Here is a 24,848-nt window from a genome sequence, read left to right as displayed (position 1 = left end):
GGAATTTTCCATTCAATTCTGTATATCTCTTAGTGGTACTGGTTTCTGTTCATATTTGTAAAACCTCACTGATTATGATGGCTTTTGTCCATTCTCTGCACCTAGCAATATGTTACTCTTTCCAGTAACTTTTATTCTCATATACCTCTAGAACTCTTTAATTGAAGGCTGATAAAGGATGGAGAAAAGGCAGTGCTTTGAACTTACAGCAAATATCTTGGTCCACATACACATTCATTGACAAAAATGCTTTTAAAATAAAATTTTATTCTAAAATAAAATCTTAAGTTTTAAAACTTAGTGGATTCAGACAAGCATGCTAAAAGTTTGAAAAATACAGCCTTGATGTGTAAGAATTTTTGGGTCTTGATATTCCAAATTCTTCTGAAAGGTTTTACTAACTTCTCTCCGTTCTACAGAGTTTCACATTAGGAATAGATTGGTTAGGTACTCTGGCTTTTCAAAGGATTGGCTAGGTTAACATAGTTCTGAACTGATAGTACAAAACTAGGTAGCAGAAAACTATCTTCTGTAGGATATCAGGGAAGGCTGCATAAACTTGCAAGGTATTTATTGGCCTTATATATTTTCTCCCTAGTTAAGGTTTGGTGGTTTGTTTTTCAGTTCAGTAGCATCAGACCTTATATCAATGTTTGCTTGTGATGTGGTAGAAATGACATAAAATTAAAGCTCTGAAGGATTCTAAAAGCATGTTTGTGCCCTAATTGTGCTAATTATGCATTGAAGCTAACAGGTGTAAATTTTAAATATGTATGCCTGCTAGTGGAATGAAGATAAGTTACTGCTGTCATTTGACAGTGAATTAAAATCCATGTTACAGAAAATACAAACTTTAAAAGAAGCAAAAAGGCAAACCTGAACATCAGTGTTACAATGTAATGATTAGTATTCATGATTGAACTTTCATCTGCATACATGCTTTTCACTTTTTTGTTTAAAGGAAATAAAAGTTGTATTTTCCTAATATTTCTCATTTTGTTAGTTGCTCGGCTTGTCCCTTAGTACATCCTTCTGCTTATGATGAAAGAGTTTTCCTTTTTTTTTTTTTTCCGTCCTTAACAAGGAATTCTGGAAAAAGAAGTGATGTATTGATCTGGTTTTTTTTCCAGTGTGACTCATGAAGACTGTGGTTTTGTTTTGGTTTTTTTGTGTGTGTTTTGTTTGCTTACTGTTTTAGTGGGACAGAACAGACTGCACCTATGGAGGAGACCGTGGAAACTCCTGAACAGCCAGGGACATCTGAAGGAGAGCCTCTGAGCAAGTACAGTCAGACAAATATTTTCTTTCTAAATGCAAAGGAAACCATTAACTCTTTACTGATGTACTTGTGTTGAGGGGCACACTTGAAGTGTAAAGTTTTGCTAGTGCATGTATTAAAAATAGAAAAGCTTTGTCTTGTATGTGCGAGTATGGAAAACATGTCCCTAATTCTGACTAAAGCTTGATTTATACAGTTGGAGATTGCATTTAATTGCACAGTGATGCTTAACTTCCTAAGATTCGGTGATAATTTAAGGTGGAGCTACATATTATCTTTTACCTTTTTAACTTGTCTAATTTGTAAAAACTACCATGCTTTTTGATGTTCTCTGAGAAAAGGTTTTCAAAGGTATTGGCGATACAATCATACAAACACTTCGAAAATACACTGAGATACTGAGTTTGTATTCATCAATCACTAATATCATGGAGATATCATCTATTCATGAGAGGCTGTGGCAGAACCTGGAAGAACTTTCTGCAAATGCAGTGAGCCTTAGAAGTAGAGAAATTGAGAGAGAAATCTGTCCCTTGTCTTCTGGCTTTCATTCTAATCAGTGTCATAGCAAATAAATGAACACTGGCTTAAGAAAAATAACTCGGCAGTCTTTGTCCAAGTAAGAGACTTAAAGATTAATTAAATAGCATGTGAGATGAGTGAAAGACGGTCAGTGCAGTACGTCAACCTCTTCTGTTGCTGTGAAGCCTTTTTTACATCACGATGCGGCTCCAGATATTAGTGATATGGGTTCATTTCTTAATTTTAAAGCTAACTAGACTACAAAACCTGTTTTATATGTTCCGTTTGTTTAACCCTGTAACAGTTGATACAGCTTTGATTCTTTTAATTTTAGGTTAGCTTTTAAGATATAGCTAAAGGTGTATACACATAGAGAAATCTGTCTTTGAATGACTTATGACTGAAAAAATTATTTTAGGCTAACTTAAATCAGATGGGCAGTGTAGGTACACTGTCAAAAATGCATTGTGTTCTCTAAATATGAGAACAGTTATTCAGCTTTTTAAAAAAAAATATTTTGTCACTTGTTGGTACCTTTACTTATTTCACACTTGTACTTGTTTCTACTTCAATTCAAGCTCTTTGTTGCTATGTCCCAATATCAGTTCCTTGTAGAGCTTAAGGCATGAGAAGTATATACAGTGGAAAAGGCCTCTGGCAGAATCTGCCAGTTATCTTTAATTCTTTCATCTTCCTTTGAGAGCACTAGGTGTTCAGTCAGACTGGGAGCCTTTCTGGAGATTTTACTCCTGTTTGTGTTTTTTTTAAAAAGATTAATTTAGGAATAGTCTGCTGAAATTAAAATGATTCAAAAAAGCAAGTAACCTACAAGTACAAAATTGTGTGCTGTGTGCTCTTTTCAGTGCAATAAACACTGTCCTGAAGGGTTACAAATCTATATACGAAACATGAGTTACATATATCTCACTGCACTTACCTTGGTGACCCCTGTATTTTAAAATAGGAGACATTGTGTGAATCCCTAGTGCCTAGGTCATTAGGGATGGTTGTATGGCATGCACCTTAACAAGATGGAATTGTTGTTGTTTAGCGTTTAAAAGCAAAAGCTGGTAGGATATGGTGTTCGAGCTTCAGGATGTATTTAAAGGTCTTACTGCTTAGGTTGCCCCTGCTGTCCAGGTAACACAAATTAGGCTACCTTGTGCTTTTGCTACAGCCTCAATATTATAAAGGGTTGTGTGTTTGCTTGGGCTGCTGCTAGGGTCTTTCTCATTTTGACACTAAAATGCAGTGACTGCAAGGAAACCATTTTCTACTGCTTTATTGCAGTTGTGTGCTTGCATTGAGAAAGCAATTGAAGACTTGGGTTTGTTTCTTCTCTCATTCTCTTTCTTCTTGTGTTTCCATTTAAAATTATGAGTAAAAAAATGTACTCCTGGAAGTTGGGAATAACCTGTCTGCATGAAGATGGTATATAGCTTTCTGACATGGTACTGGCTAATTTCTATGCAACTCTGGAGAAGAGGTTCTATGGGCTTCTGTAACTTATGGGGTCTTGTCTTTAGGACTCTGTTTTGCCATTCCTGAGCTTCTATTTGCAGAGTATTGCAGGATAAGAGTTTCTTTAATACTTGTATAATATAAATCGAGTTGTTTATTCCCATATCCTCAAATTTTCTTGAGTGTATCAACAATGTTTATCTCTAGTTATATCATCCCAAAATGCATGCTACCAGCAGGGGGTTTGTTTGCTGCAGAAGCAAAACCTAACCTTAACCCTGTATAAAATACACAGGTAGTGCAGAAATATAAACTTTCCTCACAGCTGCTTTCTGTTGAACTTTTTAAACTTTTCTTACAGTCCAAACAATGGACTTCGTTGACCAATTCAAATTGGTAGATATTTTGTTTTTATTCAGTACAGTACATGGGCTAATCAATTCCTGTTCCTAAAGGTATTTGCAGAACTTGTATTTAATCTGTGGGGTTTTCTTACTTTTTTTCTCACGTAATAGTCTTCCTTTTTGGTGGAGCTGGGTATCATTTTGGTTATATAATAGGAAGCTTTAACAACTTATCTTCAAGATTTTTTTTTTAAGTTGTTTATCTAATTTGTTTATTTGTTTTGTTGTTGTTTGGTTATTTATTGTTTTTTTGTTTGTGCCGGTTTGGACACTGTTGTTGTTTAATGGTGACATAAAGTTCATAGATCAGGCCAGAGCTTCATAAGTACTTGATTCAGTGTTTTTCTTCCATAGTAAGTTTGTATAATTGTTGTTTGGTCTTACCTTGTTTAACTTTAAATTTTTCTATATCCGATGATAATGCTCTTGTGAATAATGTTTAGTGGGAAAGCTTCATGTCATTGACTTCTTGATAAAAGCTGGCTAAGCATTTGCTTTGTGCAGCTGAATAATACAAAAACTGATCTGAGAGAGATCTGCTGTCATTATTTCTAAAGATATGGAAATAATAGCTGAATAGCTGAGCTAAATGGCATTCCTTTCCATTTGCCTTTCTTCTGGTAAAAAGAAAATGTATTTTGTTTACTATGTGCACAGTAATCAAGGCATAGTTAAAGGGTTATGGTCATCTATTGAAAACACTGAAGAGTAGGAACCATTACTGAAGGCTCTCATTTGGTGATTTGGTAGGACTTTCATTGTGAATTCAGTTTTTTCACATCCAGAGGTTGTGCTTAGTTGTCTGGCAGTGTTTTGTAAGCATAATTGCTGGTGTGCCAAGGAACTTACTAATTTGATTAATGAAAATGCACACCAAGCAGTTATTAAAATTGTGTAAGGTTAGAAGGTAGAAAGTAATGCACAGAATGCACTTCCATGCTGGCTTGGTGCCCAAAATAACTTGCTGCAATTGAGTTTCTGTCTAAAATGTGATATGCAGGTTCCTGTTGCTGTGCTTCACTCATAGGTGTTTCGCCTTGGGAGGCCTGACATCCTAAAACAAATTTGTACTGCTAATAACCTAGCAGTTAAAACCATCCTTTGCAGTAAAAATCAAAACCATATTTTGAAGTTGAAAAAACCAAATATTTGCAGTGTAAATCCACAAGTATTTCCTTTGGAACTGGCAAGTGGGTGTTTTTGATATATGTGTGCCTTTCAAAGCAATAGCTCTGTTCGCTATTTTGAGAGGTCAGGTTGCTCTGTGGTCAAATGTCCTCATGTTATCTTATGATCATAGCAATTTAGACCTGAAAAGGGTCTTTCTGACCCAAGGCATGACCAATTTTAATTGTGCCTTCTCAGACCTGTCTAGTTGATTTTAATGTACTCTGCTAATAGAGATTTCAAGGTCCCCTGATGGTCTTTCTAATACTTAGAAAATAGAAACTGCTGTGTTAAGGTTTTTTCCCTCCTGGATGTCTTGCCTTAATGTCATGGATATGCAAAATTTTTTATTTTTTCAGCATTATGTATTTTCCTTTGCACATCTTTAAAGGCTTCACGTGTACATTGTGCTTTAGACTTCTGCCTTGCAGTGCTATTGTGGACTTCTCACCTGTTCCCACACAGAAGACATTATTTAGTTGAGATTTAGTTCCACCCTACCAGTAATAACATCTGTTCCAAACAAAACTGTTGATGTGGCTGCTTATCATACACAGTATGATGTTGAAGAAAGAACGGATACTTGACTGCAATGCTCCTGCACAGTCTGGGGAGTTGGGGTCCCTCCTTCAGAGCTCCTGCCTTGTTAGTGGTTCTTTCTGTGTTTGGGTGGCTGATACTTTTGCCTGAGTGTATGTATTTCTAGTTGTTCTTGGGACTTTCTGGTGATTGTTGTTTTGGTTGCTTGTTCTCAAATCACTGGGTTGCTTTAGCATCTCATACCACTAGTCAGCCATTCAGTATTATTGAATGTTTGCACTATTGCCCTTCTTTCGTGCAATATTTGTGCCACAGAAAATGCAGTAAATATTACTTTACACTGTTAAACTCCCACTTGCATTCTTGGTTTTCTTTTGCAAATTAAGATATTAATAGTTAGTTCTCAAGTACTTTTTGCAATCAGTTCTGTATCTTTCTACAGCTCTTGCCGAGAGAGAAACATTACAGAAACATTGTCTCTGTAATGTGGTAAAAACTTCATGGGAGAGGCAGAAAAAAAGACTTCCTAAAGTTCAGATATGCAATTTACTGAGAATAGTGGCTTAGGAAAAAATTAAACAGATTGTAATGAGCGTGGAACTACGACTGCTGACCAGTCTTTTAACCTTGAATTTCTGGTTGATAAAGCTGGAATTGTCAAAATAACAGGGCATAAAGGCATGTCAGAGAGCAGGCATGTAGTAGTACAGGACTTCTGTATTTGTTACTCTTCTGTGAAGTGAATTTAGAACTGTGTTAATCCTAGAACCAAAATTCAGGGCTGCCGTAGTGTTCGGTTCTGCTTCTCATAGTCGTGCTGGGTGTTCAGAAAAATACTGTCTAATTTTGGCTGGCAAGAAACATGAATGCTTTGCTGCAAGATCAGGTAAGAAGAGGGACCAGGCCTGTTCCTATATAAGTTAGTCCTATAATGTACAGAACTGTCCCAACAAATGTGTGCAATCCAATGGGCTGCTTGTATAACTTTAAAAACAAAATACAGTCATTGATTGTCATTTGACTCTGCATCTTCCCATGATAAAAAACTTTCTACTTGCACCTAATAAAGTGTATATTTACATTGGGGAAATCATAATTATTTGGTAGGACTGTGGAACTATGACCGAATGAGGAAAACCAAATCCGTAACTCTCCCAGTAGACAGGTTCTAATGAGAGGGCTTTCCAGAAAAGTCATTGTTAGGGAAATACTTGGCCAACTTCAACTGCTGTTGTAATGCATAGCAGTTTTCTGTGTGAGGAGAGAAATGGTTTCTCAAGTGTCTTGGAGTAATCAGTGTGGGTTTTCTTGTAGGTCATGGTATTTGACTTGTTTATGCAGCAGATGGTTATGGTGATGGAGTAAGTTGTGCTCCCTGTATGTGATGCTGGTTAGTAGGAAATGGCTTTCTGTGGGTATCATTAAATGTACACCTGCAGTGTTCTAATAGCTGCTGGTCCTGGGCAGGCCTGTCATGATCAGCATCAGAAAAGTGGCAGAAGAGTACTCAAGCAGTGATGAGTGGAAAAGAAGGTTTTTTTTGCTTATGTGTCTTGTCTTATCTCTGTGTATCTTACAGACATAAAACCTTCTGTCTTTACAGTTCAAAATATGCAAGGCAGCCTCTGACATTTCATATATTTTTCTAGGACATATTGTTATTTCACTTAATGACAAATGAAAATGTGACTTAATCATTTTCATTTAATCAGGATTAATCTGCTTTTGCCAAGTGATAAATGCTGTCTGCTTGTCTGTTACTACATCTGACAAAAAAAATTCAAGGAAGCATCTTGTGAAATACACAAAGAAAATGTTAATTACCTGGAAGATGGCATGGTCTGATCATCATATCTTTTTGATGACTGAAAGCTACACTGAAACATGAATTCATCTCATCATTGTGCAGTACAAGGCAATGAAACCATGCAACCTGGGGTGTTTTAAAACTGCTGTGTGCCTTTTTTTTCAGTATGGCTGTATTTGCTGAGTAGATCCACTATTAAACTGTAGGGTTAAGAATATGCCAGATCAAAAGGCAGAATGATTTTGTCTAGAATCTAAGTGCTTGAATTCAGGATGAGACTGGATGAGTACTAATACAAGAGGCTGCAGACAGCATTTGTTCATATGACTAATTTCAAACAGTACATAAGTATATACTCTAAGTTACATTGATGTAAAACTATCACACATAAAGTTACTGTGGGGAGTAAGTGAAATTAATGACAATAATTTGGTAAGAAACATTCTAAATGTTTTGTTTAGTATCCTTACTTTGGAGATGAGTATTCTTGTTTGTCCTGGAATGTTGCAACCTAATGTTTTTTTACTTTAAAACCTGTGAACTTCTAGAGTTGCTGAAGGAGAGCCAATGGAAGAAGTGGTTCAAGAAATGACATTAGATGAGTGGAAAAATCTTCAGCAACGGAATCGACCAAAGCCTGAATTCAATATCCGGAAGCCAGAATCCACTGTTCCTTCCAAAGCAGTGGTGATTCACAAGTCAAAATACAGTGACAATGTAAGCACTGCCTCAGGAATTCTGTTGTAAACTCTCCTTTTTGCCCAGGGTTAGGAAACTGTCTCTGTTTTTTTTCTACTAGTTTTAGTATAATCTGAATAGGCAAGAAAATAGTATCTAAGCTTTATCACTGTAATGACATGTGCCCCAAAACTGGCTTTAAATTGTGTGTTCAGCTTTTTGTCTCAGATCATCACCCCTATTTTCTCTGCAAATATGTAATATATCAGGTTGTTCTACCTTATGGCTTAGCTGCTGCCACCTGTATAAGTCTCTGGTAATGCTGCTAGAAAAACTTGGTTTGTGAAACTGTTTAGCTTACTTGCCAGTATACATCTGCATGTATCTCAGTGTGCACTTGGAAATACGAATTTTTTTTAGGGTGTGGTTTCTTTGGGTCCTGCTTCTTAGAACTATCCCTGGAGAGCTTGTGGTGCTGTAGTGTGCACCCCCTCCCCACTTCCCCTAGATTTTATTCCATGATACTGCTTAGATTGAAATTTCAGGGAGAACTACTAGTTCTGAGGAGAGAGGGGAAGCTTCTTTCAGATTCTAGCTTACTTAGGTTTCAGATTTTGGGGGTCACAAAAGTATGTGCATATAGTCTAGCATGATGGAATTTTGATCCTTGAAGTCTACATGCATTTATGAATACACATCTTTTCTCTAGTTATAATATTAGCATCAAAACTTGCTTAATCACTTTAGGTCATTGTGTCTGCATTCTTTTTAGTGAAACTTTTAAGGTCAGAGTTGCTGTTACCCCCTCTTTCTTTTCTGAGAGAGGCAGTGGTAAGGGTGGGGAGAATACCTTCCACAAGCTCCAAAGAGAGGACACAGCTGTGTGAAGAGTACATACAAGTTTCTGTTCCTCTTGCCTGTAAAGTTTCTCTTTTGGTAGTATCAAGAGACCTTGTTAAAATGAACACAGAACAGGAGGTACAGGAACTGTGTAACAGGCAAGTGAAATCCCTGAATTAGAGACTGAATAAGTGATCATTGTAAAGGATGAGTTAACACATACTTTATCATAACTACAGTCCCCATTAAAGTTATGCTGGGAAATAGTCTGACATCGACTAGCTATTAGGAACAGTTAAAACAGTAATCTCATAGCTGCAGGCATGTAGATGAATACATCGGTTAGGTAGCTTTGGTATGGCCTTTTAACCATTATTTGGAGATAACTGTAGGAGTAAGTACCTTAGGTCTGACTCTCTCTAGTCCCTTTGAAAACCTCCTAGATTACATTTTTGAAAAACCTCTTCTGTACTATGGAGTCTGTACAGAAGCTTTTGTTGCCAGGAATCTCTGAGCCGACAAAGAACTATCCCAGGCATCTGGGAAGCTGCAATTACCTCATCTATGTTAAAATCCTGTGCAAGTTAAGGCTTGTCTTGTGCTTCAGATGCTGCCTTGGTTCATCTGCTGCTTAGTCTATAAGTGTGCATGTGTATCTGGGAAGTGAGAAGCTCATTCATACATGGAAACTGTAGGCTTTAACCAGATATTCTTTTTAGTTGCAAAAAGAAGACTTCGAAGATGATTCTCATGTCTTTCGAAAACCAGTGAATGATATAACTTCTCAGCTGGATATTAATTTTGGGAGTCTTCCTCGCCCTGGCCGTGGATCAAGAGGAGCACGGGGTGGTCGTGGTCGTGGCAGAAGACCTGAAGAGACAGGACCTCGACCAGAAGTAGTGGTAATAGATGTTACGGTTTTGTTGCTGTTTCTTGGGGTTTTTTTTCTGTTACTGGTGGTGTTTATGTCCTGCCCCTTTCTGTGTGGAATTTCGATTTCTGTAGTGACAGACGTGTTTTTAATTCCCGTCTCATAGTATGTTGTCCTGCTTGAGTTCCTGGCCTATATTATGTTACTTGAAATTAAATACTGATTCAGGCTCACAACTCAGAACACATTTCAAAAGGTCTGCTACTGATGGTAACTAGAGGAAGGGATGCAATGAGGATTTTTTTTCTGCAATGAGTTTTGATATAAACTGGGAAGTAATTAAAATAACTGAAGGCTTGTATCTCTTTGAAAAATTTCAGTGTGATACAGTAATACTTTGATTACTGACAGTGAGATCAGTAAATCTATGAGAATGATTCATGAGTTCAATATAACCATTATAAAAAACTTCCACTTACCTTTGGGGGGGAAAAAAAAAGGCATTGGCACACTGGAAAATGGCATCTTTATTCTACATACTAACAGAAGCTTTACTGTGATTAAAATGCTTTAAGACCAGGAACTTTCAGAATAATATGGAAGAGTTGATGCATTTGTTTCATCTGGAAGAAAAAGGTTCTTTATGGTAACAGATCAGAGAGATTAAAACTACAATCCAATACATTCAGTAGTTCTAGAATGTAGAAATATAGTAATGGTGCTTCTAAAAATATGCAGTATTTTGCTTAAGACCGCTTTACTTTTTTCTTCATTCAGTGCTGCAGAACTTGTGACCTTCTGGTCTTCTCCAGGCAGCATTATAAATACATTCACACTGGAAAAAAAATTACAGTAGTCATAAGTTCTGAGATAAATGTGCATGATAGTGATGGATACAATTTGAGTAGAAGTAGCATTTAGTAGTAGTAGCATTTGAGTATAAGAATGAACCCTTTTGAGGGTAAAATACATATACATAGCTGTGAGATACTTTTGAAATGCATTCATTTTTATAAAACTTCTTACTTCATAGGTGCAGCTTGTTGCTCCAAATCCTGATGATCCTGAGGATTTTCCAGCTTTAGCTTGAAGAACCATCCTGCATGGTGGTATCTCAAAGTCACTTTGTAACTACGAAGAGACCAGTTCTATGCTGGTGTAGATTGAGGAAGTCTGTTTCCCTTCTGGAAAGTTGTTTGGGTGTTTGGTGCGGAATGATTGCAGCTGTCTGCTAATAGAGTTGGGTTCTAGAAATACGGGTGGACTGGGATCCTGTCACAGGTTTCAGTGTCTGCCTCCAATTGTGAAACCTATGGGAAGGCTTACAGTACTTCCCTACTAGGCTTTAAGTGAAGTTAAAGGGAAGAGTGTTTAAAAATGTATATATAGAGATTATATCAAGTTCTCCATGACGCCATGATGAAATGTAAACTGTACAACACGATCTACAACTGGGACTCAATTTCACTGTACATTTGAAAGCTGGGTTTTTTTGGGTGAAGTGTATATTTCAGGCAGTCACAAGTTGCAGTTCTTCAGGGTTTGGCGAATAAAGAAAAGTGCACATTGGTTTGGGTTTGAGGTATTATTTTAAGAAGTCAGAGTGGTAGGTGGAGGCTTTTGGTATTTGGATGTACTCTGGGGTAAAAAAAAGAGGGGAAAAAACCCAAACCCTAAACAGCAATCAGTACTCACCAAAAAAAGTGAACATCTAAGTGGAAGTGATCTTTAAAATCAAGGCAGCACAGATGCTTTGAATTGACACCTAACCATAAGTCCTACTTCAGTAACAAGATATAGTCTAATTACTTTGAAGAAAAAGTAAAATAATAATTTTGATCTAAAACCAGAACTAAATTATTAAGGAAGCTTTTAATTTTAGCAGGAGCAACTATAAACTAAAATGTTTCATGCCTTACCAAGAAGTTTGTGATATTGGGGATGAGGTGCAATGTTCTTTCATTGCAGCTTTAACATACTTGAGTGAGATTTTCTAACTTGTTTCCTGTCCAAGGGGACACTGAGAGCCATTGTGGGGGATCTGAGAAAAACAAGAAAATGGTGCCAGAGGTGATGACAGAAATAAATGAGAGGACAAGCATACTGGACATTTTGGAAGCAGCTGTCAGCCTCACAGGAGTCTTCAAATGCCTGCTCAACTTGAATACATTCTTTCAATTTACTGGGAAAGCAGATGAATATAAGCCTTTCACTTTTTCCAGTTCTGTGCCTCACTTCTAAGCAGTCTCCTTTGAAAGCAAACAGTGGATGAAACTTAAAAGAAGGAAAAGTTTTGCTTTGGAGTAAGCTCTAAGAGTGCTCAGAATCTTAAAAGACTTTTCTCACTTACAAGGCTTTGCTCAAATAGGGTGTAGTCATCCTAGAAAGACTCTTTTCTATATGCTCCAAACAGATGGTCTGCAGAGTAGTTCAGCCCAAAGGATTTTTTCTTACATTGTTAAATTACTTATATGACAATTTGCTATAACATGAGACTTTGTATTCCATGAGAAGTTCATCTTAGTGGCATAGAGATGCTCTGACTTGTAGTAGGAAGAAGTGCAAAAGCAAAGTGCTGGTGTTAAGGGAACCCATGCTGCTGCTATTTGAGTAACTGAACTGGATGAAATAATGCATGACTCCTTCACTTTGTAGTCACAGGTGTTACTTGACATCATTGCAGTTTAAGATTTACCTGCTGCTGCCCTTTTTACAGGTGGTGTTTGTTTCTGCCAAAAATGGCAATTTAATGAATGTGAAAGTGATTTTTGTCAGTGGGATTCTTGGAATATTTTGCTTGTTCTTCCCTTCCTGTTCCCATTTTCCCATTGGACAGGGAAGAATGTGTCTGAATTTTTGTTTATATTTTTACTTGCCGGAGTGAGTGTGTGCATAGATGTGGAGAGCTTCTTTGCAGGGCTTCTGTTTCCTGTCATGTTTTGAATGTAGCCTTCTCTTCTACTAAGAGCTCTTTTCGCTATGAAAAGTGGTCATGTACTTAAAAGTAACCCTCCGTTCTTCCACTAAAACTGTCAATCTTTGCTGTGCTGTGCTACTGGGATCAATCTGCTGCGATGTGTTTGGTTTAGTTCTGAATGTTCTCTGGGAAGGCTGAGAGATTTTAATTTTTTAGTCTCCTTCCTGCTGTTGCAAAGTTACTGTTTATTCCTCTAACTTTGATCATCTGCCTTTCAAAACAGAATGACAAATAGGTTCTTTGGGGAATACTTTAAAGGACTTGTGAAAATTTATCTGTATAATCTACTTTTGGTCAGCAGATTGTTAAACTCCTGGTTAAAAGGGAAAAAGGCTGGTTACAAGACTGTTTAATTAAAAACAGAACAAACCGACCAACACTAAAAAATACAACCCAAAACTTTGTGAGAATGAGATTTAGTATAGTTGATTACTGCTGAAACAAGAAGTTTCTTAGAGCAGCTATGTGTGACAATTTTATTTTTCAGTCTGTCAGACTTGAATATGGCTTAAGAGTTCCTCTAGTTGATGGTATATCTGAGTAGAGAAAAGAAATTATTAACTGTAAGTGATGACAGTGATTCAACTTCTTTGCCTAGCTGTGATAAGAGAACTGTAAATCTCAGTCATCTGTCACATTTAAGGTACCAAAATAGCTGTATCTGTTAAGCACATATTTGCGGCTGTCACTCCTGGTGTAGCTTTACTCCTTCATGTAAAGCAGCTGGTAGCTGGTGTAAATATATACACAAACACTAGTAGAACATGGCATGCATATTAAGAAGAGATTAAATTGTGTTGCAGTCTTAGTCATGTTACTCTTTAATGCACTGCTACCAGCAACTCTTTGGATTAATGTAGTGAGTGGCCTAGGAAAAACTGCTGCATTTCAGGTTTAAGTTTTAGATTAATGTAAGTCGCAGTAAGTTTGCAAAGAAAGGAATCCACCTCTTTCCATGACTGTCATTTATATATGGTAGTGTTGATATGATGTAGTTCAGTTGAATCATATGCAGTGCTATGGTTTAGGATTGGCAAGAGTGAGATGAAAGTGCCTTTAGAAGAAAGAGGAGAGGAATGTCTGTGTTTTAAGATAAGAGTACCAAAGAATGAATAAACAGACTCAGAAGTAAAAAACCCTGAGTTGATAAATAGGAATATTGGGCATTTGAGCCCACAGGAAATGAGCTTTCAGCTGGTTATACCTTTTTTGTAAGAAAACAAGTGTTGGGGTGTAAGTGTGCTTTGGGCCCAAAAACCCTGAATCTGTACCTCTAGTACCCTTATGCCATTAATGTTAATCTTGTATTACACAATTTTCACATAATTTTTTCTTTTTTCCCAGAGCTATCACAGGCACATACACATTCATATAAGAAAATGAATATATGTGTATCCACACACACATATATATATATGCAGTGTTGAAAGTAATGCAACGCTGACTCATTATCAATGGATCAATAATTGAATGTGAAACATGATTATCTTTGCATAAACAGTACATTTAATCACTGAATAATGGGCATGAAATTAGAGCTTTTTCTCTTTCAGTAGCATATGCTGAGCAAGTATTGAACAGTTTCTGCTTGGAGTGGGGGAGCCTTCAGTCTTTGGAAGAAGTTACAACTGTTATGCTTTGACTGTGTTCTTAGAATTTAACTTGAAATACATAATATCTTCAGCAGTGTTTTATTTCTGTGAAAACAAATACCTTTTTGAATATGTGATACAAGTGTTTCAGATAGCTGTCTTGAACACAGCCTTAGATACCGCATCACTTAATGACAGCGTTATGGTGGAGACGAGCTATCCCTAAATAAACAGAATAAAATTTCTGCTCTCCTTGTTTAGGTAACTAGTATGACTACTCATAATCTGTGTTCCTATTGTCTCTATGATGTTTTACAGCTAGTTAGCAGGACTTGATAAGCTGTTGCCTTTTAGCAATAGTAGTTCCTTTGTCTAGATTTGTACAGTAGTTACTGTTTGAATGAAAGATACCGAATTTTGCGTAATGTAATTGAATTAGCAGGATAGCTCTGCCAACACATAAAAATAACAAGGTACAAACTTCTTTCTCATGCCAGAAGAGAATAATAAGCTGACATACGCTGATCCAGGAATTCTATACTTGTTAGTTTGGTTATATTTCTATTGCTTATGGATTGAGTGCTTCTTTTCTGTTTTTCTGAGCTCTAGCAAAGACTTTGAACCTTAGAAGCTATTGTGGGAAAAGCAAAACCTAGTAATCTTTCCAATGAAGCTTCCACCAGAGTGAAAGAAGACCAGAGGCTGGAAAGGTCTGGTCAGTGGGAGAAAGAGATAGAATGTGAACAAATCAACATTAAACAGTAGTTCACTTTAAAATAGGTATGATAGTGGTGTGAAAGAGATGGACAAAAAGCACCTAGAAGCATGACAGCAGGAGAAATGTCACGTGTTGTGACTACTGGCTAGAGATTCTCACCTGTGAGTGTGCCATTTTGGAAAGAATGGTGAAAGATCAATCTAGTAATGCCAAAACATGAACTCGGGAAGAAATATGAGGAGGTCTAGAGAAAAGCTGTATTTGAAGGAGGGATAATGAGGAAGTTGAGCCCTTCCACTGAGTAGAAAACCAAGGAATTGTTCTGCTATCTTAAAAGAATGGCATCAAAGCACTGACAGAGGCAAAAGCAAGCTCACAAGGGTAAGAAGTGATGTTTCATAATTTACCCTCCTGCTGCTGGCATCACTCTCAGTTTGGATTTTCTCACATTAGTAATAGCTGATGCCAAGGGTCTATTCCTGTTGTGCTGTCAGGGTACGAGGACTCTAGGGTTTGCCACTTTTATCCTGTTTGTGCTGTAACTGAGCTGCAGCAACTGGCATGGTTAGAAGGGCTGGGAGTTGGAGGTGCTAGTGACACAGAAGAGCTTTTTATCTGCTGTGCTATGCTCTTACATAGCAGGGCCACCACATGCTGAGTTGAGGCATCAAGAACACCAGCAGCTGCTTGGCCTGTCTGGAGTCTTCAGCAGCCTTGTGAACTAGGACAGTTTGGTAGGAAGGACATGGACCAGGAATGGAGCTGTTGAAAGGACAGCTTTCTAGGTGCCTTCTTCCACTGCCTTTGTGACAGTCCAACACTTGACAAGGCTCTTGGAAATATCCCATGGATGGAGAGTGTCATGTTTAATACCAGATTTATTTACTTGAAGATGGTTCATGTCACATGGCATTTCTGGTTTAGAGTGATACAAAGTATACTGGAAACACAAAAATATACTTAATACAGCAGTTGCAGTACACAGTTCAATCATAATACCAATATGACTCCCCTTACTGGTCCCTATGAAATACATCCTCACTGTCACTATGTTCCCTGGTGTCCCCAGCTGTCAGGAAGGAATGGGAGGGTTGATGTTTAAGCTCATGTCTGTCTTTGAAATTCTTATGGCAGTTGTCTGGCTCTTATATTCTATGTATTCATTCTCCCCATGTGGGTCTGGTCTTCACTCTTGCTGAAGAACTACTTACTGATCCACTCAAATGGCTATCAAAGTTTATCCAAAACAAAGGCCCACCCCATGTTCCCTTTGAGTTGAGATGAAGTAATCTTTGCAATTGCTGTGGTCCATTAGTCCCTAAGCTTAAAAAGCACATCACCCTTGTATATGTCTTATTCCATATTCAGGACTTACTGGTCAGTCACATCCATGTGATACCAACCCCAAAACCAGAAGTAAATAAAGTAAAAAACATCCCTTCCTCAACAAACCCTTGTTGCGGTAGGTTTAAAGCATGCAGTTTCTCTCTAGGACGAGACTCGAATTTCATGTATAACAGCGCATCCTTTTTGCTATAGCATGTTTTTGTCTACTCCTACATAAGCAGTGTAGGAACTGCACTGCAAAGGTGGCTAAATAGACCAAAATTTAAATTATTCAGAACTACAGTGAACAGATTATTCTTGCAGCACATTAACTTCTCAAGGGAATGGGTTTGAGCCACTGTTCAGTTTTTCTCTGTGGGATTCTTTTAGTCCTCTGCCCTCCCTGGCCCAGTGCCAGTACTCCTTACTCCTAATGATGTGATAGGACTTAACTGTGTTTTCCTGTGGGAATCACATGCATAAATTGGTGTTCTCCCAGGCAAGACCCACCATTCATTCTTCATCAGGCAACTTGCTTGTCAGGAGAAGGTCCTTAAACATGTGAATTTGGAAAGGATCACCTTACATCAGAAGAACACCGATTTTCCAACTATAAAACCCTATCTTTGAGGCAAGCAGAAGTTTACTTGCTTGTCAAACAGGCTCTGCTTGGTGTGTGCAAATTTTGCCTTTTCTAATATAGGTAAGGTAAGGGTGACAAAAAGTGTTTGAGTTGGTCACTATTTTTTTGCTGTTAGATATTTTTTTTAAAGGGCTAAACTAGGCCATCACCTGTGCTTGTGCAAAAATCAGTGTTCCTAAAACTTTAGTTCTTCTGAGAAGCCTTCACTGTCATGGTAAGTATCAAAGTATATAGTATTTAAGATAATGCCTGTTTCTAAAAATTATATATAATCATAGAGGAAGGAGAAGAAATAACTAAACCCCCATTGTTGTGTCTTACTGTGCTTTTTTTTACTGTGTAACAGTATCCCAACAATTCAAATAGAGTTACTGTTTTCCAAAGTGAGTTCTCTGAAATGTAGAGCCAGAAATTCTCTATTTTTGAAATTTTAAAAGTATGTGTTTTAAGAATCTGTGCTTTAATTAAAAGTTTTCAGGCAGCTGAGTCTGTTGTGTTTTTTTCAGTGCACACATAGTCTGTCTGGTACAGATATGATCATACTGGAAATAAAACAGGAAAAAAACTCTTCTGATTATTTTTAATTTTACACAATTCATGTTTACACTTCTCACTATGCAGTATTTTGTATAAAATCAAATGCAATCTATATTGTTTTCAAATGAGACACAAATGCATATTGAACTAATTAATATTACAAGATAATATGAAGCTTTATCTTAAAAATACCTTCACCAAAATAAACTTTCATTCTTACAATCTAAGTTAAAAAAATATGATTAGAAACACAGTTTAAAAATAATCAGGATGAACAGTACTGATTAGTCAAGAAATTTAAGACCTTGATAGCCTATACATGAGTTTACGTAAGACAGTCTGCAAATGATTAATATAAAAACTGCAGTGCAACAAACTGGTGAATATCACATTTATGTGTTGTGTTGTTTTTTTTTCTACACTCTCTTACTGTTTTAAATCAGCAGTGCTTCCTCTGCTGTCATACTGGGGCAAAAAGACAAGATCTGGGTTAACATCTGAGTTAAGTTTTTGATGCTGTAATGGAAAGTAGTGTTTTCACCCAAGATATTACAGCTTTTGAGCATGTAGTATCTTTTGAACTAAGAGATTGAGGAAGAATCCATCTGTCACGTATTTGAAAGAGGAAAGGATTTCTAAGGAGAATCTCCTAACTGATGAGACCAGAAATACCTTCATTCAGCTGCTCTGTTGAACAAAGGTGATGCAGCTGCCACAACACATTCCATTTTGGCGCTTAATCCTTCACAATTCAGAAAAAATTCAGAAACCAAGGACTTCCTCACCCATGCCCATTTTTCATTCTTGTACCTAAGACAACTTTGGTATGGTATATTAAAAATGTTAGACAAAGTAATAAAAATTTGTAACAAACTAAGCAGTACAATTAGCTGGGACACAATGAGGTAATGAGTTAATTTTCCATATAAGGCTGTTTGGAAAGTTCAAATGTGAAGTCCCTTTGACACTTACATGTTTCTCACTAAGATACTGGGTGGTGGACGGGGTGTCCTGAAACACATTGATGCCAAACATGCAATTTTGGTTTAGCTAGTTGCTACTGTTGGTGCACTTGCGTTATGCAAATGTACTTCTGATGAACCTAAAAGTGCTAATGATTCTGCTGGTTACTTTAAAAGAGACAAATTCTAATTTGGAATTTGGAAGGGGTGAGAAAGAGACCAATTAGTTTTGGTTAAAAAAGAATATGCTAAAAGAAGCTCAGCTGAGGGCAAAGCCAAACACAGTAAATATTACAAAATCTTTATTTTGATTCTCACTTAACTACTTACATCCCTTCTCCTTTCCAAGATGAGGATTTTTTTCAAAAATAAACAGATTCATATTTGCACAACAGACTTACTATTGTGATTACCTGTACTTCAGCTTTTGCACAAATGGCTTAATTAAAAAACCCAACCAACTGAAAAACCAACCCCACCCACAAACCCCCACTAAAAAACCCTAACCAAATAAACCAAACCCCAAAACCACTAAACCAAAACACTGCCCCCCCCCCCCCCCCCAAAAAAAAAAACCACCCACAAAACAGCTAAACCAACCCCATTCAAACCCCAAGAAATTTTAATTGCCTTATCCGGATGAGATCAGTCCCTCTCTTTTGGACGCCTTTCATCTAGAAAAAAAGGGGGGGGTGTGAAAAGTTTAAGGAGAAAACAAAAAAAATACTTTCAGTCTGAGCCTTCAACGGTCCTTTATTTTGCATCAAACCTTTTCTTTTTATTCATATTTTCAGATTTTGACTATCTAAGATCATGGATGTTACCTCTAAGCTTACTTAAACTTCACATCCTGTTTCCTGTCCAAGTCATGATGCTCTTGCTCATACTGGCATTCAAAAATCACCAGCCTAACAGAAGACTTAGTTTCCATTTAAAAGGACATAGATTGAAACTAGTCACTGAACATTTGCATTCATTGAAATAAAATTCCGTCTCTCACAGAGGTAATCTGCGTCTTCAAAAACTTGTTATTCCATTACTAACATTTCAAATTTCCCCATTTCTTCTACCTACTGTAAGAGTCACTAAGTCAACAGATAACTGATTCATATTTAAGGCTATGTGGTAACAGTCCTCATCTGAGGGATATGCAGCTATGACATCAGTTGGCGGACAAAGGTATACCAGTTTTGAAATTTCATAATGTGAAAACTAGTAGGAAAAGACACAGTTTTCCTGTAAGGGATGAAAATTTCAGTCTCAAGCAGATTCCTCTAAAACTTACACTGCTTTTTAACAGAGGTAAATTGTAATTCCTGAAGTGTTAGATGTCCAGATTTTTACCTGCCCCTGAGTTCCACTACCTCAGTTGTATGGCAACCTTATTTTCCCTTTTTTGTGTGCTGCACTCATTAAATGCCCCAAAGCTAAAAACCAGCAACACCCACATGTTACCCAGTGTACCAGTGAAATCTGGGGGGAATTCTTACCTTTCATATATGGCAATTTAAAGTTTCACCTAAAGGATTTGATAGGAAAGGAAACAATAATGTAATGACATTTCAATATGACAGCACTGCTTTAAATGGTACACTGTTTTTCCTCCCCTTTAAAATCATACCAGATTTAAATAAGTTATAACTAGTTCAAAGAGCCATTGGTTGTAAACAACTAAAAAGCTGTCACTATTAAAAACAAGTTAATCATTTACAATTAGTTTTTCCTAAATAAACCACATAACCTTTGACAATAAAGCACTCTTTGGTGGACAATAGTTACGTTGTGTACTCAATACTGCAGCTTCATAAAAAACTTCATACAAAGTAAGAAAGAGCAGCCGATCAACACAGAAGAGTACCAATACTATTAGAAAAAAAAGCTTTTGTAGTTGATTCTCAGACTCAAGTGAAGACTTAAGCCCTGTCTGAATAGACACCACAGATTTATATACTTAAAAGCTCCCACCATCTTTTCATTTCTGGTGGTCAGCAGCTAAGTAAGTGATTGCCATCACAGTTTATACACATGCATCATACATACTAGCAAGCTCTCTTTATAATAGAGAGCTTAAATATTTACACCTGAGTCTGAATGTACATAGATTTTGTTGGTTTTGTTTGAGAAAGTGGTAGCATGGTAGAAAAAGGTCTACCAAACATGTTGACAGTTCATTTTATTCTACAAGTAAGGAAGAGATTGTTCTATTTCATTTTTTGCTGAAAAATAGAGCCAAAGTGATCTTCCTTGAATTGCATTAAGTCCCCTCTAGTCATATCCCCTTCACTCCTGAATATCCTCTTCAACACTGGTGGCTTATTGGAAATTCAACGCAATACTGTTCTAGTCTTCGTGATGGATTGGCTGTTGAAATAAAACATATTTGAGGGAAAAAGTTAAAGATCACTCAGTATGTATTTCAAGCAAATATTTCTGGCAAGGTAAAATGAACAAATGAAACTTCAAAGAAAGAAACAAAAGGTAAAAGTCACTGCATTTAATAACACAGCAGTACTGATTGTCAAGAATGCATGGACTGGTCTGATCACAGATAATATGAAGAAAATTCTGATCCATACAGAAATGCAAAAGAGGATTCAAAGTACCATAATTTCATTAAGCACATTTGTGCAAAGCATTCCTTTTCTTTTCCTCTCTCTGAGGTATTAGACCATAGGAAAAGTAGGAATAATAGTAAAGAAACATATTTTTTTTTAAAGCTAGGATTAGATTACATATAGAAAAGTTCTGAAATGCTGCAGGTAGTTTTCAGTATTTTTCAGTATTTGAACAAGGGTGCAGAAGGCTGCTTTGTAATACCCAGCAAAGCAAAGGCATATGAGATTTTTAAAGTCGACTCCTCTTTGTTAGGTTTTGTGATATTCCTCTATACAGTTTTCATACTTCTTCCCCCATACTCCCTATTATAATTTTTGTAATAAGTTGACCTACATTCCCTTAAGCACCTTTACACATCAAAATGCCTTTACCACTTAAGATTTCATTTCTAATCAACTACTTACTGTAAGAATTTAATTTTAATTCTGTTCTGTGTGGTAACATGGAAAAGACCATTTAACTTGTGCCTTATTGTGACTCAGTTGGTTTGGATTTGAAGTATGCACCTTGTTAAAATACAGACATGAACTTCACAGTAACTGGCAAATTTACAAGGAAGCTATCTTAACTGGAGAAATAAGGGCATCCACTGGCTTACAGACTGGCAATGTGACTTCCTGCAAAAACCAGTATTATGTCAATCACAAGATATGTGTTATGTCCATCAGTACTTTCAGTAGAAGGCAGCAGACGTCTAGAGATGTTCCACAAAGGAAATGCAGTGAGTGTTTTAAATAGGATTGAAATTCTGTAAGTTCTCTTTGCAAAGCCAGAATAGTGTTTTAGCTGTAAATAGCTGTTTTGGCTAAAAAAATCAGTCTGAAGACAATCCATGGTAGTGTCTGAAGGATGAAATGGCAAATGAATTTCCTAGCTCTGCAGATTATACTGCATTAGGATGGGTCACAAGTGTGATTCACATACAAAAAGAATTGACTAAAGTGACATAAAGCAGCAACAAATGAGATTGATGTAAAAATGGTGCAAGATGTTTCCACTGGAATGTATCAGACAAGAAAGTAAAAGAATAAGGATATACAGTAATGTCAGAAGTTCAGCGAAGTAAATGAAGTCTTGACAAAGACAGATGTTGGTTAGGGCATGATATCAATATTGTAGAGATAATTATTCTCTACCCTGCAATCCACTTGATCTGGATTAGGTCAATGAATCTGAGCACTCTGAGGTAGTGCAAACTGCTGATACTTCAAGAAATTCAGATAGATGAAAAGGCATGCTTAAAAAAAGAGTGATACTTTTTCAAATGCTACAGGAAAAATAAAAGGACACCTACAAGACCAACAAGAAGATACTGGATTCTAAATCCAGTAAGTTATATGGTCATACCAAAACACCCTTCAGAGGGACCAGCACCAAATTAGCTCTTGCAGATTATAAAACAATTAAGAACTCCATAACTGACAGAACAAGGACAAAGTTGATTATTGGATGGAAATATAAAGTAACTGAACTTCTCAGACCCCCAAAGTTAGAAGAAAAGAAAGAGTATATGGAATGAAGTATTTGGGGTAGAAGTCTAAGAAATATGAAGGAAGTAATTTATGAAGTTTTAGATTGACCTGATCCTTGGCCTTCAGAGTCATACATCTGGCACCACACCTAAAGGACTAACAAAATTAATGACATCTTCTGTGAACTCTTTTTTTAGGGATGTTGTTTTCTCCTAAGGATAGGTATTCTCAGTTCACACAAAACAAAGGTCAGCTTGGAGAAGTGCTTTCCAGGAACTGAAAATCTCTCTTCAGATTACACATGTGCATGAATGCAGCCACAAAATGTTGCAAGCAGATTAAAACTGGAAGAGGCATGAGGAATAGAAACAGCAGGCAGAATCCCATCAATTCTGTTTGAACCAAAACTGACATGGTGAAAATTAGGCAAAATGGAGAAAAAACCCAACCAACCAAAAGGAAAACCTGGAAAAATACTACTAATTTTTAGTAAAATATCTATTTCAGGAAAAAGACATTATATTTTAACATGCTATTCAGTAAATCAAAACAAAGTCATGACTAAAAATTCTCTGAATAGAATTTACTGCAGTCTACTGACTATTTCCATTGACAGAGTGAATTTTTCATAACTTTGTTACCTTCGAGGTAACAGGATGAAGAAGGAGAAAGAAGAGCTCTGTGAGGAAACAGCTGCAAAAGAACTTAGAATTTTCAGTGATATTTATAAATCAAGCCACATAACATAAGAAGTAGTTACGTGTCATCTTTTACTCTTCCCAACGAAAATCTCTTCAGCACCTGACAGACTCATTTGAAAGTTTTTCACTATAAGTTTAAGACAAATTCCAGTAAATTGCAACCAATGGAAATAGTTTGGATATTGTTTTAAGTTATGCTCTCAGGCTCATCTTTTATAATGACCTGGGGAGTTGCCACAGGGGGGCATGATCACATGCACATACAAAGATACATAGCAGTAGTCCGGCCATATGCTTCTGGGCCAAAAAGCACTTTCAGTCTTGCATAAATCCATTAGAATTAAAATTTCATTAAGCTTTACCAAACAGGTTTAGTTCAGATTATCAGCTATACTCTCAGTAAAAAAAACCCCTCATACCAGTATACACATGCATTTTACATGGTTCACCTTTCCACAATCACTGCATTTCAGTTGTCCATTGAATTTCTCCTAGTTTTGACTTCATGCACTGACTGGTATTTGACTTAATGCTGTGAGCAATTTTTCCGTCTCTTACTTCGGGCAGAGGGGATTTCATGTTACCAAAATCCCTCATTTTCAGTAACTCTCATTCACATTAGGAATTACTACATAAAATTTTCAAACTTGAAAGACAGAGCAACATAAATAAATTACCTAAGATGTAAGGTTCCAGATATTCTCAGTACATGACATAAACCATTTAATTGTTTCTCACTTTTCATTGCTAGGAGAAGTTGAACTATGGCAAAGCTCCTGCCAGCACTAGACACAACAGCTCGAAGTATTTCCCTAGAGAACAGTTACAGGATCTGTAAAGAGGATAACTCTCACCTTTTTAAACTGTTTTTTCTTGCAGCAGACCTGGTAGTTCTTTTAGTAATGTCTGTACTGTCAGAAATGCTAGGTTCAGGGGTTTTATTTTTCTGAACACTGGACTGCAGAAGTACTCTGTAAAGAGTAGGAAAAAAGAATGATTATCTAATTGGAAAGTTTCTAGAAAACACTGAAAAGAGGGTATTATCGTTGCAGTAAAGCTAACAAGTATCAGCTGGCTTTTCACAAATCCTTCTGAAAAGCAAACTCTTCTGCTGAAACATACCCTTCTCTTTCCTAACATTCCTGTAATAACTAGGGTAATGCAAGTTGTTTTTATTTGGAGCATAGCAGCTTGCTTTGCTGGTTGGTTTTGTCGGGCTTTTTTTTGCTTTCAAAGAATGGATCAAGTTAATAGTTTTGAATTTTCTGTTAGGTTTTTGGAAGACAAAAAGATCCAAAATAGCATTTTAAATTATGCTACAAATTAAAAAAAAAGATAAAATCTGAAGTATGCAACAAAAGCAAGTATTATTTTCCAGACTGACACAGAATTCCCAGAATAAATTCAGAATAAACCCCAAGTAATTAAATTTGTGAAGGTCTAAGTCTAAATCCCCTTCAATTAACCATGAGATATTCCCTTCAAATAGGAAAATCATTGCAAATACTAGCATTTTGCTCCTAGAGGAAATAACTGAGTTTGAAATACTCAAAACTCAGCTTTACATGCTGGTTGTACACAAATACTTCTCTGAAAGAACCTAGAGCAATATACTGACTATTTCTTAAACAGGCAGATAAATCCTAGTGCTGTTTATGCTAAGAAACAAAGAATTCCACATTGTGAAATGCAAACAACTATTTTTATCCACCAGACAACTGGTTCACAAGAAAAT

At 36.7% G+C, this 24,848-nt stretch overlaps 2 protein-coding genes across 9 annotated transcripts in view; one reads left to right on the top strand and one right to left on the bottom strand.

Moving 5' to 3' along the window:
• Nucleotides 1-17,311, top strand: part of HABP4 (hyaluronan binding protein 4) — a 29,576-nt gene extending 12,265 nt beyond the window's left edge. For both annotated transcript variants that reach the window (XM_039566786.1, XM_039566787.1), the window contains 4 exons: nt 1,199-1,282; nt 7,729-7,897; nt 9,418-9,600; nt 10,603-17,311. In XM_039566786.1, coding sequence (XP_039422720.1) covers nt 1,199-1,282; nt 7,729-7,897; nt 9,418-9,600; nt 10,603-10,659 — 493 coding nt within the window. In that variant the 3' untranslated portion in view covers nt 10,660-17,311. The remainder of the gene's footprint in view (nt 1-1,198; nt 1,283-7,728; nt 7,898-9,417; nt 9,601-10,602) is intronic.
• The window catches only part of CDC14B (cell division cycle 14B), a 52,292-nt gene continuing 37,522 nt past the window's right edge, over nt 10,079-24,848 (bottom strand). For 3 of the 7 annotated variants that reach the window (XM_039566780.1, XM_039566783.1, XM_010403741.4), the window contains 2 exons: nt 23,968-24,084; nt 19,058-20,685 (listed from right to left, as the gene is read on the bottom strand). In XM_039566780.1, the coding sequence (XP_039422714.1) occupies nt 20,649-20,685; nt 23,968-24,084 (154 nt within the window). In that variant the 3' untranslated portion in view covers nt 19,058-20,648. Of the gene's footprint in view, nt 10,405-19,057; nt 20,686-23,967; nt 24,085-24,848 lie in introns of those variants that run through there. The other 4 variants (XM_039566781.1, XM_039566784.1, XM_039566785.1 and 1 more) reach the window with 3 other exon arrangements.

The sequence above is a fragment of the Corvus cornix genome, chromosome Z, assembly GCF_000738735.6.
Source record: "Corvus cornix cornix isolate S_Up_H32 chromosome Z, ASM73873v5, whole genome shotgun sequence".
Taxonomy (NCBI): Eukaryota; Metazoa; Chordata; class Aves; order Passeriformes; family Corvidae; genus Corvus; species Corvus cornix.
This window is presented reverse-complemented; position numbering and strand designations above follow the sequence as displayed.